Raw genomic sequence first — 14,351 nt, 5'->3', positions numbered from 1 at the left:
ACACATATTTGAAAAAGGAGATGGTAACCACGGTAAACTACTGATATCTTTACACCTACACTTATCTTAAATGACAGAAATGTGGACTCAAAACTTTACTAGAAATATTAATTTAACTTCATTTAAAATAGCTTATTTGGAAGAGTGCAGTCCAAGAAGTTACAATATTATGTAGCACCAGGTGGTTGAAAACTGCCAGATGACAGTTAAGGAGCACTGCTGAATCATTGCATTTTATTTGTTAGGAAATTTAAATTTAATAATGTAATTGGTATTGAATGAAAAAAGTCAAAATGTTAATCTCTGGTATACCTTAAATTACACCCATCTCTTTACTTACTTGTCATATTTGTTTCTTTCGTTATATGCAGAGCTGCCCGATTCTCTGGAGTAGTATTTACAGTAACATTATCTGTCAGAAGATTTTTAATTTGATATTAAAATCTTTCAAGTTCACATTAGACCATTTTAAATTCTGTAAGACTAGTCCTTAATGCTTAATTTAAACCATGTTCTGCCTCACTCTACTGAAAGAGAACATGAGGTGCTCTGTTGTGGACAATAAAACCTGTCAGCCTGAGAGACTTTCATGCGTTTCCAGCTGAATGTTAAACTTCTGTTTCCCCTGAAATTTATGTTTTCAGATGTAAACTATAATATTTATTTGTACAGAGCAGAGCATATGACCTTCATATTCAGTGAGACTCTTTAATGAAGTTTTTATCCCCTGACATGAGCATTTACACAATTATATCCTGATCACATAGTGTGAAAAAGAGATGCTCTATTAGTTCATGCCCAGGAGACTGAACAATTCTAATACTTGGGGATAACATAGTTTAAGTAAATGCACATGCAGTAGGACTTTGCACTCAACTTGCTTAAACCAGTAGTTTCTTCTCTACATTCTATGTCACAAGTCTTTGAAATTATTACTTACTGCACTGATTTTATCAAATTTAGCAGGACATTGTAAATATGTACATAAGTACATGATGGTTATCTCTATGACATTATCTCTTGCTTTTAATTTTTTTAGGTCTCTGAATTTTCTACCTGTAATTACAATTTGGGCTTATTTTAGAAATTAATTTTAATTTACTAAATTTAGGTATTTACATAAAATAGAAGACTTTTAGATTACCTGAATCAGAAATTTTCTTTATATCTGCAACCTGTAGGTCTTCTGATGCATTACTAACAGAGTCCTCTTCACCTGTGTCTCCAGGCATTTCTGTGTAAATAATGCTAAATTAATTAGGGCACTGAATTTCTATACTTTATAAGACCAGCTGTGGTGTATCAAATTAAAAAGTCCATCCAGCCTCAGATGCTCTTTTATGCCAGCAGGCAAAGTAGATGCATTAGCAAAATGTCTAGAAATGGCAATTGAAGAGTGAATCTTCCCCCAAAATCTTCTCACAGTTTTCAGCCAGATGGTCTTTGTGTAATATTTTTCTTGACTTCTCCCATTACTTTAGTAACTTCTAGTCTTACATTTGGCCAACATAGTATCATCCCTTCACCTCAACTAAGAGTTTCATGTTTAATTCTGTTCTTAAACAACAAGCATGTTTCTGGTTGCACATACCAATAAAAATGTTTTAAGTCTTGGGTAGTGTAGGTTCATCAGTCTACTTGGATTCTGCATTGATCATCCATTACCATCAATTGTCAATAACCACCCAAAACCAAAGGCAGGCTCTGCCAGCATTCTTAGTGCTGTTCCTTTTTCACTGTTTGGGAGTCTTGCTCCAAAGGCCAATCAAACTGAGCTATTTAGGACCTTAAGAGCAAGACAATTTACATGTTAATTTTTTAAACCAATGTCTGTTACCACAGATTTCTTTTGCTCAATGTCTTAATTTTCCCAGTAACATAGTCTGACTATCTCACTGCTCCATTTCTGTTATCTAAACTAGAAACAGTCTCTTCTGACATGAGTTTAACTGGAATTGCCTCTCTCTCATTTTATCCTATGTCTTTTTTTTCTCCTTTTGCTTCTCAGTTCTATTACAAAAATACAGGGCAATCACTCAATCTGAAATACTACCTTATAACAAAATACAAAAGTACTGGACACATTAGTAAATTTCTATTCAGTTCTATTCTATTTTTCCACCCCAGCCAATCAGTTAATCTCTCTGTTTGTGCTTTTTGAGTTTTTTTTTAAGGTCTCTCTAGTGCTGGAAAACTAAAAATTGTAAATGATATGTGGGTAGTTGAAGTACTTACCCACGGAATCCTTTTCTGATTTTGCTTCTGTCCATTCTGGAGGCCTCTCACTTTCATCATTATCTGGTTTACTTGCTTGTTCCATTGTGCAGTGCCCCAGAATAGCATCCAGTTCATGAAAAAACTTCATGCTTTTACTCGTACTCCCTGAGTCCTGGGCACTTTTTACACTCTTGTATTCATGTTTCAGATTTTTGTATTTTGTCCTGCACTGTTTCCAGTCCCTGTCAATTCCAAACTTCTGCAGTCTAGCAGCAACCTCTTCAAATATTCTTTTATTTCTCACTGTCCCCTCCAGTTGTTGCTGGATATTTTTGTCTGACCATATGCGTATCAAAGCTCTGACTTCATTAACAGTCCAGTGTTTTCCTCCTTCATTTGCTACGGTAGGAATGAAAGCCGCTGGTTTGGAAGCCTCTACTGCTGACGCTGGATTACCCGCATTGTGTGGGGTGGGGGAGAGACACAGATAGTTGTTACCTGCATTGGGTGGTTGGGGTGGGGAAAGGACAGAGAGAATGGGAATGAAGGACACTGTTTCTCCAGAGAAAGATGGAGCAGAGGTGACATTAAAATCAAGCTATTGGTTATTAATTTGTCAGCATTTTCATTAATTCTGATATCATTTTTGCTTTTACTTGAAGACAGATATTAAGATAGCACATGTACATTTAATTAATCTAAGAGGAACATTTCTTTCTTCTGTCATAATACACTAAATTTTTACCTCTTAAGACCTTTGGGAACAACTGATAAGCTGCTTTGTCCTTCAGACATTAGAGAGGAGAACTGTTGGGAAGATGGGATGTGCTGCATGAGCACAATAATAAATTGGCCCCAAGTCACTGACACTAGCATCAAGGCTTAACTTTCTGCATTCATCCCTTACTTTAGTTTTTACACACATGGAGAGGTTTAACCTGGGTACGGATCTAAAGAATCTGATCCTTGTTTTTTAACAAAGCACCCCAGTTGTGTGGGGCAGAGGAATGGAGACTTTTGCTTAAGTAGAACATTTGTGTGCTAGAACCCAGTTCTCATGGCACAGAAGCTGCACCTTTCTCAGGGCAGATCAATCAAAAATATTCGGGGATTTTTAGTGAAAATCGGTGTGAGTTGTCTTACTCTGGAAAACTAAGATATTTTCCATTTTCTCCAGTCTACAACTTTATTTTTAACGTTATGAGGTAAAGGTTGCCACCCATGCAATAACGCTGAAAAATTATATATTTTATTTTTTTAATGTTTCCTTTTTTCTATTTATGAATTGGCTTTAAGACTTTGTTTTGGTTATATGATTAGTTTGGAAAGGGATTTCTCATGCATTTTCTGAAGCTTTGCAAAAATAACTAAAAAAACCCAAATAAACAAATCCAAAACCAGTTCCAGAGAATGATCAAATGAAGCAGCATGAAAATGCACAGGAACTGACAGGTTTTTACAGTCATACTGCAGTGATAAATGCCTTTGTCAGTGTTTTTTTCTGGAAGAGCAAACCAGATTATGGGGGTTTGATACTTTATAGCCACTGAGATGTGTGTGATGGCAATAGTATTGGACCCTCGATTGTGCACAGAGCTTCAGTGGAGCATATTTATGATAACCTGCCTGGGAACAAACTTGTCCTAGATACAGCCATTCTTTGCTAGTCTCCATAATTCATTCTAGTTGTCAATAAGTTGTTCTAACAGATACCATTTTTTTTCCTTACAGTCCTGGGTTAATCAGGACTCTGCAGCAGCCAGCTCATAGGCAGTGTAGTTGAGAAGGGTAATTTTCAGGTGGCACATCAATTATGCTTTTTCCATTTCTTCCTGAGGGAGTGAAAGAAAATGCTGGTGAATTCACTGGTGAATCAAACCATAGGAACTGCCACAGATTATTAACTGCCAACAACAGATAGGCCAGAGAGGAAAGGCCTAGGGAAGATGACAAGAAGAGAGGACGAAGAGTGCAAGGAGGTGCTCTTTACACTTCCCAGTCAACGCCATAGAGCACGGGGGCATCTTAGAGGAATAAAGTTTCTTTACTCTTTGTATAGACCAGTATTTTTCACTAGTCAGTTCATTTCCAACCGAGCTCACTTTTGGTTGTAGATATTAGTTCAAATGAGTTCTGGTGACTTGGTATATTGCTCGCTGATTCTGCTGTGTGCAGAGTGAAAAATGGCGGGTTTGTTTGTTATTCAAAAATATCCTGCCTACAAATACTGCTTTGAAACAAAGTTGTTATGGTCAGTGCAAAAATTTTCCTAATATCTTAAAAGCATTTTAGTCCTAATTTGTTTAAAAAAAAGGTTTAAGCAGGATATACATTATTTTTTTATCTGAAAGATGCATTTATGCCATAGTTAATCTTTTTCTAAACTTCCCCAAACCTGAGAAATCTGCTGAAATAAAACCAAAATATTAGGTATTATAGATACAAAGGGGTCAACATTTTTCTTCCAGTGGTTTCCGAGATAGTGCCTGAAACTTACAGACTAGAAGAGGTACTAGGCATTTTAGTACTAGTATGTACTTGAGAGCACATGCAATTGAAGCCCTGATTTTGTAGGAAGCAGCTTCCTCAGAATTGAAGACTTTTCTGCTTGGCAGTGTGTTGAGCACTGAAAAATAAAAGCATGTTCCTGTAAAATTTGATTCAGACACTTTCTGTATGTTTTGTATATTATATGTGCATAAATTCCATGTGACATACTGGTCCCTTCCTTAATTTCTTCCTATGCCAGGCAAGAGGGGTGTAATGTGTAATGTAATAGCCATAGGCTTAGCCTGTGCGTTGTTTTCTTCCTAAATATGGCACCTTGCAGATTTTGTAATGGAAGTTGTTTTAACTGGACTGGAATGTATACTAAGCCATAGAGAGTATATAAAAAAATAGAGCATGTAGGAAATTCAGGACAGCTGCTGTTAATCCAGGCAACAAATGAGCACATCAGTTGCTTAAATCTGTCTAAAATGTGTTTGTTTCTCCATTTCCTGTAGCTTTCCCTTGAAGGGGCTCACACCTAGGATGCTCTTCCTCTTTCTGTCTTGCCAAATTTATGCCTTTGCTTTGTAACTTTGCTGAGCAAAACTATTAGAATAGGACATTTTCCAAATGAGTTCTATGGTTGGTTGGACTGAAGCATTGCTGACCACTCCTTGCTTGGAGAGGTGATTTTGAAGTTATGCTGGAGAACACTGGATTACTCTGCATCTCTCTCCTGGCTCAGGCCACTCACTCATGCTGCTTTAAGCATCCATGATTTAAGAAAATGAGCTAAGGAAAAGTCACAAGCTGACATGGGTAGCCTCTGTAGCATCTGGCACACTTTCCACTGGCATTTAACAAAATTACTGTGGTTAATGCAATTTATCATGATTAAGCTATAGCATGGGATGTGTTTTGCATGCAAATAGGGGCCATGCAGGTGTTACATCATATACAGTGGTCAGTGTCTAGGGATGCACGACACCGCTGAGTGCTAGCTCTGGCAAGGAGATGGTGCCAGAGTGGGGCTCTATTAAAACTATACTGATCAGAAACAGAATGACTGTGTTTTCAAGCTATCAGGAAGTACTCTGACACCCATGCTGCTTTTTAGTTTCTGATCTCTCTGTACCATCATACTATACCTAGCTGAACTGGTCTGGCATGAGATATAAAAAGTAGTGGATCTCCTGGAGCATCTTCATCATCTTCTAAAGAAACTGGTATGTCACCTGGGAAGGAAAGAGTTTTTAGATGAAAAATAGGTATGGACTAAATTAGCAGTTTAAATTTAAATGTCCATACACTATGAAAAGATATTTAACTTGGAAATCTTGACACTTAATTTGTAGTTAAATTAAATTTTAAATTAATTTAGCTGTCCCTATAAGGGGTAAATGTGTTATACGAGGAAAATCATTTTATGTCTTGTATATGAAGCCTGAATGCTTTTAAAAATTCTGGTTGAAACTGATTGATTCTAGTGACTTGTATGCTCTTCTGATTCAGTATTAAGGGTAAATAATAATGTAAAGTAAGAGACATACAAGTAAAGGCAGACTTTGCACACAGATTCATAAAATCACAAATCCATTTATGTAACAAAAATAAATTCGTAGAAGAGTATGAAGAAAACAAGGATGTCCTGCAAAGAGCTTTGGAAAGCATTGGAATTCATTAACAGTATGGGGAGAGAATCCATATTCTTTGTGACTTGACAACAGGCGTATTTGTAGCTGACAGGATTAAGTTTACCTTTTTCCAGCATAGCTTTTGTACGTTTGTTTAAAAGGCAACATTATAGCAATTGCTATGTAAGTATAAAAACCAGCATATGTACGTGAGGTTCAGAACCAGCTAGATTTTCACAGAGTACAGATTACAGAGTACACAGAGTTCAGACAACTTATAAGTTGTCCTGTGGTAGTTAGTGTGCTGTTTTCTACATATCATGTTGACAGGAGGTTTGAAATGTTGCTTCCTTTTACGGGAGCTGAGCTTCTGTGAGCTCCAGCCAGGCAGGGCACCCAGATCAAAGCTCACAGCTCTGCGGTAGTTTGTCACGGGGAGCAGTAATGAGGTGCAGTTAGGATGCAGTCTCCTACCCCTGACATCCAAAAACTGCATTTGAAACCATTATCTTAAATCCTCCTGGCTTTCAGCAAGGCTCGTTATGACTCATAGATGCAGTGGCCTGATCTCTGACTGCTCCCAGATGCCTGCCTGACTTCCCTGGCAGGAGATGCTGCTCATGCCTCCACCTCTGGTGACAGGACTGGCATTTCTGCTGCTTAAGAGCAGCAAAGCAAACCAGGGAGAGGAGAATAAATTCTCTGCTGGAAGGTTTCTAAGTGTGCCATAGCTACTAGCATGAGCAAGGTTAATTGCATTGTTATATTAAAAGAGAAACTTATTTTATTTTTAGTAAGTAAGAGCAGTTACCACAAAAAGATATTACTATACCAGAAAAGCAAGTGTGCAATAAAAGTATTGCACACTTGTTTAAAAAAAACTATATAAAATACTGTCAATGACATGTTGAAAAGTGTAGACATAGAAAACCATGTGTAATTGGCACTTTTATGACAGCATTTCTGAAAGATCTTCCTGCATTTTAGTAGCTGAGTTTTCTGCCAGTCATTGCTGATGCATTTCTGCTCAGCAATAATCTTTCTGCATTTGCTGAGGTAAAGTGAAGGTCAAGCAAGGTGACCAGTACCTTAATATTTAAACATAAAGAAAGAAATATAACAAGTGTAAGCAACTTGAATTACTAGGCAAGTATTTTTTTAAAATAATGTATTTGGTTTATTAATACTTGATTTAACTTGATTAACAAAATGTGAAGGTAATTTATTTGAACTCTAATGAAAAATACCATTTTTCATAGTGCACCATCACTTTATGTAGATTTTATTGGTTGTTGATTAGTGCAGTAATACACACACTATACTTGAAGTGAATGTGTTAAGTCAACATGATTATTTAAGCTACAACTCTGCTTCTGAAATGTGTTTTGGGAGGGCAGCATGAACATCTCTGCTTACATTTCTGCATGTGCTTATGCATAAAGTGTTATCTTTTCATGAACAAGCTGGGAACTGGTATGTGTTGCTACCAGGTTTGTCCTGAGACACCCCTCTCAGATTTGATTAAGATTTTCAGTAATAATTTTTTCAAATACACTTTCAAAAGAAAACTGATTCTACCACATATGAAAAATCCTCAGGGGAACACTATTGAAATACCATTCAGTCCCATAAAAAAAGTAGTCTCTTTTCCTCCATTCCTGTTTCCCCCCCTCCCCAGCAATCTCCCAGTAGCTGAGATAATGTAAAGACATGCTTTGCATCTTTACATTAAGCATGTGTAGGAATATTGAGACTGAGGCTAAGCAGAATGGTAAATATACGGTGAATTATTTGGGAACATGCCCTGTCTCCTGTCATGCTTCTTAAAAAGACAAATCAGTATAGCTACCAATTTCCTAGAATAAAATAAGATGTTCATGGTGGACACGTATCATTAGTCACAGGTTTTAGTTTGCTGATAGCATTTTGTTCTTGCTACCCAAGCTATAAGCCTAGACATCCTTGATTCCTCCAGCCCCCTCAAAATGAGATGTCATTGCCTCTTTTATAATAAGCAAGTGACCATTTTTCTCTCCTCTCCTGTAACACACTGTGTTTGAAAGGGAGAAGCCAGGAGGGAGCCTGCAGTCACTGCTGGGGCAGGAGTAGGGGGCTGCCTTTTTGCCTGTGCCAGGAATTGCCTTTCCCTCTGTGGGAGCAAAAACGGCAGTTCTGTCCCTGCAGAAGGACTTAAAAGAATCAGCTGCATAGCTACTGATGCCAGTTTTGCCTTACGTGTGCTCTTCAAAATACTGGGCTGGGCAGGCATAGGACTCTGACTGCAAGTGGAATAGGACTGGGCCTCTAGTACAGTGTTAGTTGCTTGACTTGCATTCTTAAATAAGAAAGTTGATGATCTCACAGCTGTTCCCGCAGCCCCTTGTGGTGGATGTATGTATGCATTCTGCATAGCTGCAGGACGCATTTCTATCTTAGTGTGCTTTCGTTGCGGCTCAGTTGTGGTTGTTGCAAAAATCTTCACATTTCAATTTTTGCATTAGTGTTGCATTATTACAGTTACCTGCATTTAATTTTTGTTTATCCATAAAACTTGCTTGCTTTTATTTTTCTGGAACAAGTAACAGAAATGCTTGTGCAATCAAGAGATGTATTTAATTATACCACCTTTAAAACCAGACTGTCGTAGTGCTTCAAAACAAGGTATGTCTCACCTAGGGGTAATTATTTTTATAGATACTATAGTTTGGGATTCAGAGTTGAAATTAACTTTTGCTGATTTAAATTTGCTAGAGGTCTAAGGCAGATGAGAATTAAGATTACCAGGTGCAAACTACATCAAAACACAGAGGATAATCTAATGGCAGATTGTCAGACGTAGGACACTATCCTGATTTCATGTAGTCCTCAAAGTGTATCAGCTTATATTAGCCTCAGTTCTGCAAGTTTAAATTTAAAAATGGATTGCAATTCACAGTGCAGAGAGCACATTACAATATTATAAAATAGCCATTTTAATTTGAAGTTACTTTGACAGATTAGATTTCTGATAGTGATGACAAATTAAGGTCAAGCTTTTTGTTAAGGTAAACAATGACAATGAAAAATGGCAATTTCTTTTCCTCAAATCTGTAAAACAGCATTGTAGAGGGAGACATGGAATACTACAAGGACAAGCTCGATGTCCAGCTCTTTTCTATGCCTTTGACAATATCCCCTGGAAATAATGTTGAGTTTCTTGTTGTCTTAAAAAATATTCACAAAATTAATGTAAATTGCTACATACCATGGGAACAAATTAAGCTTTTCATTTGTCTTTTTAGTAATCTTATTTTGGTACTTATAACTATCATTGGGACTGATGCTTCAATGACATTTAGGATGTGACAAGGAGATTTGAGTGATGTCAAACAACAGATTGACCCTAATGAAATGTTAAGCAGAGCTCAAATACATATGTAGAGAAGGTTGAATAAAACAAGAGATGCAAATAATTTAGTAAAACCCACTTCAGAATAAAGGCAGCTGTATTAACTTGGTCTGCCGCAAAACAGTCTGATAAATATGATAATTTTTACTTTCACTGCTAAACTAGAGTTTTTAATGAGATATTATTATGCATGTGTTTCTTGAATATTTTAAGTAAAACTGCTTATAGAATAATTTACCTTGTCATCACATCTAAATATCAAGCTGATATATAAATGAGAAATAAGAATAAAAATCCTAAATTTGTATCGCAACAAAGAACAATTTTTACAACACCCTGACAGTTTCAACCTTTTCTTTTTCTTTACGTTTACATCTGAATTGGAGCTCTACAAAATCTGCTTCCAAAGTACTGCAAATGAAAGGCAAAGGGAAAGAAAGCAGCTTATTTTAATTTAGCATTTCCACCCCGTGCAGGAGCCTGGACACTAGCAAGTACTCACCGAGGCTGCAATACAGGCAGTTAGCATAATTTTGCTGGAATTACGCTGTATTTACAGACTTCGACACTGGTGGGTGCTAACATTTTATTCCCCTGCACGAGGCGTGCATCCAGTCACTTCTAACAGCGCTGCCGGCGCTGAGCAGCCTCCGCTCCAGCGCCAGCCAAGTCGGACTTCGGTTTTGTTCCCTTTGGGTTTTAAGCAAAGAGAGAAAAATAGAAGCAAAAATTTTTTTTTACCTTGCGTGCTGTCTGTTGTGGGGCTTGTGTTCAGCTGCGTCTCAGTCGCAGAACACCTGCCGTTTTCTTCTGCTGCTAATTGTGTGACAGGCTCATATCGCAATATAGCATCCAGATCATGGAAAAACTTCATGGTTTTAGTGACATCCCCAGAGTTGTGGGCATATTTAACCGTTCTGTATTCGTACTTCAGGTTTTTGTACTTTGCACGGCACTGTTTCCAGTCCCTGCACACTCCCAACTCCTGCAACCTTTTAGCAATGTAGATAAATATTCCTTTATTCCTCAGGGTGCCGTGCAGTTGCTTTCTGATATTTTTTTCTGACCAGACGCTTAACAAGGCTTTAACCTCCTCCTCAGTCCAGTGCTTCCCTGCTCCACTCTCCATGTTGAAAGTGACCTGGAAATGATTCACTATTTCTAGCCAAGATTTTGTTTCCTAGGAAACCAGACGGCTGGTTGTCAGTAAGCTCCGCGGAGATGAAAGGATCTAGTTTTACTGGCTCAAGCTGCCTGAGGGGAGTAACTTGAGACACTGCCAAATAAGCGGGCTCGGCGCTGGGGCCGGGCGAGGGAAGCGGCTCCGCCGGTGGGGAGGGGAGACCTCGGCCGGGCCGAGCCGGGCCGAGCCAGGCCGGGCCGGGGCTGACTGCTGTGACTCTTCTTCGGGAGTCAGTGGAGACACCAGGGTATGAGAAAAGAGGCAAAAAGAGTCTGTTTCGTTCCTTAAAAAAAAAAACCCAAACCCAATCAAACAAAGCAACGTCACACACACACCCCTTGTGGCCTGGTCTCTGCGGGGAGGCCCCGGGCAGCCCCTGCTCCGGAGGGGGCACGGCCGCGGGACCGAGCCTTCGCCACAAGGGTCGCGTTTAGGATCGTCCTGCCCTACATCTTCACGTCTCTGTGCGCTGTTTGCCTCTGAACTGCGGGCCGTAGAGACACGTTTTATATATTGATGATGGTTTAATAAAAGCTGGCATACTTCAAGTCTGGCTCAGCTGGTAATGTGGTGCAAGCATTGTGGTATGACACTGAGATGCCATGCCTTTTGTCAGTGCTAAGTGAAAGATGTAATCCAACGCCTTGACCAGGGCCTTCCTTGGGGTGTCTGTTTCCCTCTTCCTAGTGATTTTGTTACTATTTAAAAAGACCATGACAGTATTAAAATGGAAATTTCCTGTAATATTAACATTGCAATTACAAGTTGCTGAATGCAATGCATCAACCCGTAAGACTTACTACAAGTCTTTGTGTTTATAGATAGAACATCTTCCTGAGTTAAAGTAAATGGCTTAAAGAATGTCCTCATCTCTGAATATTTTCTTTGAAGAACTGTGTCACTAACAGGGTAAATTTGTTCAGATATGTGGGAAGTTTGGTTTGCTTTGCTTTCTGTAAGCAAGTATTCTTCAAAATGTTTGCTTTACATCCAACTGGGACTAATAACAAATAAAGGAATTTTATGAATTGGAGAAAATTGGTAATGAGTCAGTTGTAGATTAGCATCCATTCTATTGATTTTTGTGCCCAATTCTATTGTTACTTGTAATAAATAATTCCAGTGACTTCAACTGAGTTAAACCTGTCCAATGCACAAATAGGGCATTAATTGTCTTTCACTTTTTAAGAAAAACATCTTTCCTATTCAGACATTATTATATATGAGGGTGGGCAGGAGCTCACCCATCCACCAAAGTCCTGATGAGTATTACAGGCACAGGCAGGCATATAGCAACAGTTTTGTTGAAAAAAGGCAACACTGCCTTATTTCAGGAAGTCTTCTAAAGGGAGATGGAGCAGCCTGCACTGTTACCCACCAAAAAAAAAAAAAATACAGTTTGCAAAGCAGACCTTTTCAATGGATAAGGACTGGATTACAAACTGTGGGCAGGCAGTGTTCTGCCTGCCTTGGGCAGGGCAGCATCAGGGGATCTGGCGTACACCCAGGGGAGCCAGCAGGGGGAAGGGCTGGGGAAGACAGGCAGAAGGACAGGGAAAGCACACGTATTTCAGCTGAATCAGCTCTTCTGCTCAACAAAGCACAGCTGCCAGCCCAAGGCTGATGTACTTAAGAGAAGTATTTCCATTTGCAGTGACACTTGGACATCAGACTTATTTTGCCTGAGTTCAGAATCTGAGATGCCCAACATTAGGTTTATGCACTCAGATGCTTTCATCAGAGGGTCTGTGTAGCTTTTAGAGGTGTAAATGCTAGCTTGTCTGCCTAAGTGCAAAAATGCAAAAGCTTCTGCATAGGTGATCAGTGGAAAAGACAATCCATTCTCCTAAGCAGCACCATCAGTTTTTAATAACATCTCACAATCCAAAGCAGAAATAGAATAGTACTACAGAACCTAGTACTGTCGTCTAGACCATTATGCTTCTAAAAATGGCTTTTTCCAATTAAGCATCTGTTTTTACATGATGCCCATACTGAAATTGAAGTCCATTAAGAGCCTGAGCCAGTACTTATTGGTGGAAAGATTCCCACTGAATTTAGTGGACTTAGGCACAAACCTTATGTGACTGTCTTGAAATAAAGCATAACACAGGCAAGAAACCTGCAATTAACACAACAATTATAAGTCTGTAAAATAAAACAACAAATAAGCCTACATTAAAATGCCATTAAAAAAAAATCTATCCATTGCATGTTAAAGTGTTTCATAATCATGTCAGTGCTTTATTTTAATTTTATTTTGTCCATAGGGGCCAGGAGAGCGCTGGAATTGTGACAAGTGATGGCGAGTCATCCCAGGCATTCAAAGTGCACAAGGTAAAATGCAAATAAATGCTTTGTATTCTTAAGTGAGATGCATGTAAGTTAGTTTCTGCTAAGAAGCAGTGTAGTTAGAGAAAAAGTAACATGCTTGATGGGCTATTTTGATTTTGTCAGAGTATCTCGTTTTGTTACCTGTCTTGAGTGTATGTTTAAAACAAACCTGCCAGCGTTGTCCTGATAGGTGTTTCTGTGCATACAGTGGCAGACACACAGAAGTTACCCAGAGCATGCTAATGATGTCACAAAAACTTTTTACCAAAGTCACCCTGCACCTCAGGTGTTAACTCTGCAGATTTGGAAGAGAATTGATGCTCTTCTTGATCTCAAAAAGAAAAAAAAATACTATCACAGACTGTGCACAAGAAGATGGATGACTAAATCTTACACTAGTGAGACTCAAGGAAGTGGCAACTACTTTACCCATAGGTAGCAATAAACAATCTAAGACAGAATAGAGGCCTGAGAAGGTCACACAGACTTTCTCACACTGAAAGAATCATGGGGGATGTTACAAGACACGTAATGACCACAGCCTTAAAAGTATCTATTTTTAGTCAGGGAATAGATTGTTCCATGAAAATCCTCAGCACAAAAATGTAGATCGCTTTATTTAAAAACAGGACTAAAGGGATGTGATATAGCACTGTGACCTACTCAGTTTCTTTCTTTCCCATATCTTTCAGGTTATTTGCCTTTTTCTTAAAGTTCCGTTAATACTATATCAGCATTAAGCAGAAGAACTTAGAAAGTCAGCAGGAAAATAAAACCAACAGAATATTTTTTTTCTTTTTTCTCCCAAAGGGAATGGGTCTTATAAATCACGTCTTTGGTGCAGACAGCCTGAAGAAGCTGTACCCTTCAAACCTTGGTATTGGACACACAAGGTACTCCACCTCAGGAATTTCTGAGCTTCAGAACTGCCAGCCTTTTGTTGTAGAGACTCTTCATGGGAAGATCGCTGTGGCACACAATGGGGAGCTAACAAATGCTGCACGTCTCAGAAGGAAGGTTAGTACCTCCTTTGGGAGCTCTGGCATTGTTTCTTTCTGAGTGTGAGGCAGAAATGAGCAATATGGCTGCTGTGACTTTTCCATAA

The 14,351-nt window shown here is 38.7% G+C and overlaps 2 protein-coding genes across 7 annotated transcripts in view; one reads left to right on the top strand and one right to left on the bottom strand.

The window, feature by feature from the left end:
* The window catches only part of PAICS (phosphoribosylaminoimidazole carboxylase and phosphoribosylaminoimidazolesuccinocarboxamide synthase), a 41,526-nt gene extending 30,512 nt beyond the window's left edge, over positions 1–11,014 (bottom strand). Inside the window, exons 1-5 of one of the 4 annotated variants that reach the window (XM_053941244.1) lie at positions 10,471–11,014; positions 5,856–5,942; positions 2,236–2,715; positions 1,145–1,234; positions 341–412 (exon numbers count right to left, since the gene is read on the bottom strand). In XM_053941244.1, coding sequence (XP_053797219.1) covers positions 341–412; positions 1,145–1,234; positions 2,236–2,715; positions 5,856–5,942; positions 10,471–10,858 — 1,117 coding nt within the window. In that variant the 5' untranslated portion in view covers positions 10,859–11,014. The remainder of the gene's footprint in view (positions 1–340; positions 413–1,144; positions 1,235–2,235; positions 2,716–5,855; positions 5,943–10,470) is intronic. The other 3 variants (XM_053941245.1, XM_053941247.1, XM_053941248.1) reach the window with 3 other exon arrangements.
* Positions 1–14,351, top strand: part of PPAT (phosphoribosyl pyrophosphate amidotransferase) — a 43,292-nt gene that overhangs the window by 19,953 nt on the left and 8,988 nt on the right. For 2 of the 3 annotated variants that reach the window (XM_053941253.1, XM_053941254.1), the window contains exons 2-3: positions 13,183–13,249; positions 14,057–14,263. In XM_053941253.1, the coding sequence (XP_053797228.1) occupies positions 13,183–13,249; positions 14,057–14,263 (274 nt within the window). Of the gene's footprint in view, positions 1–11,056; positions 11,160–13,182; positions 13,250–14,056; positions 14,264–14,351 lie in introns of those variants that run through there. The other variant, XM_053941255.1, reaches the window with a different exon arrangement.

This window comes from Vidua chalybeata, chromosome 4 (genome assembly GCF_026979565.1).
Source record: "Vidua chalybeata isolate OUT-0048 chromosome 4, bVidCha1 merged haplotype, whole genome shotgun sequence".
In the NCBI taxonomy this organism is placed as follows: Eukaryota; Metazoa; Chordata; class Aves; order Passeriformes; family Viduidae; genus Vidua; species Vidua chalybeata.
This window is presented reverse-complemented; position numbering and strand designations above follow the sequence as displayed.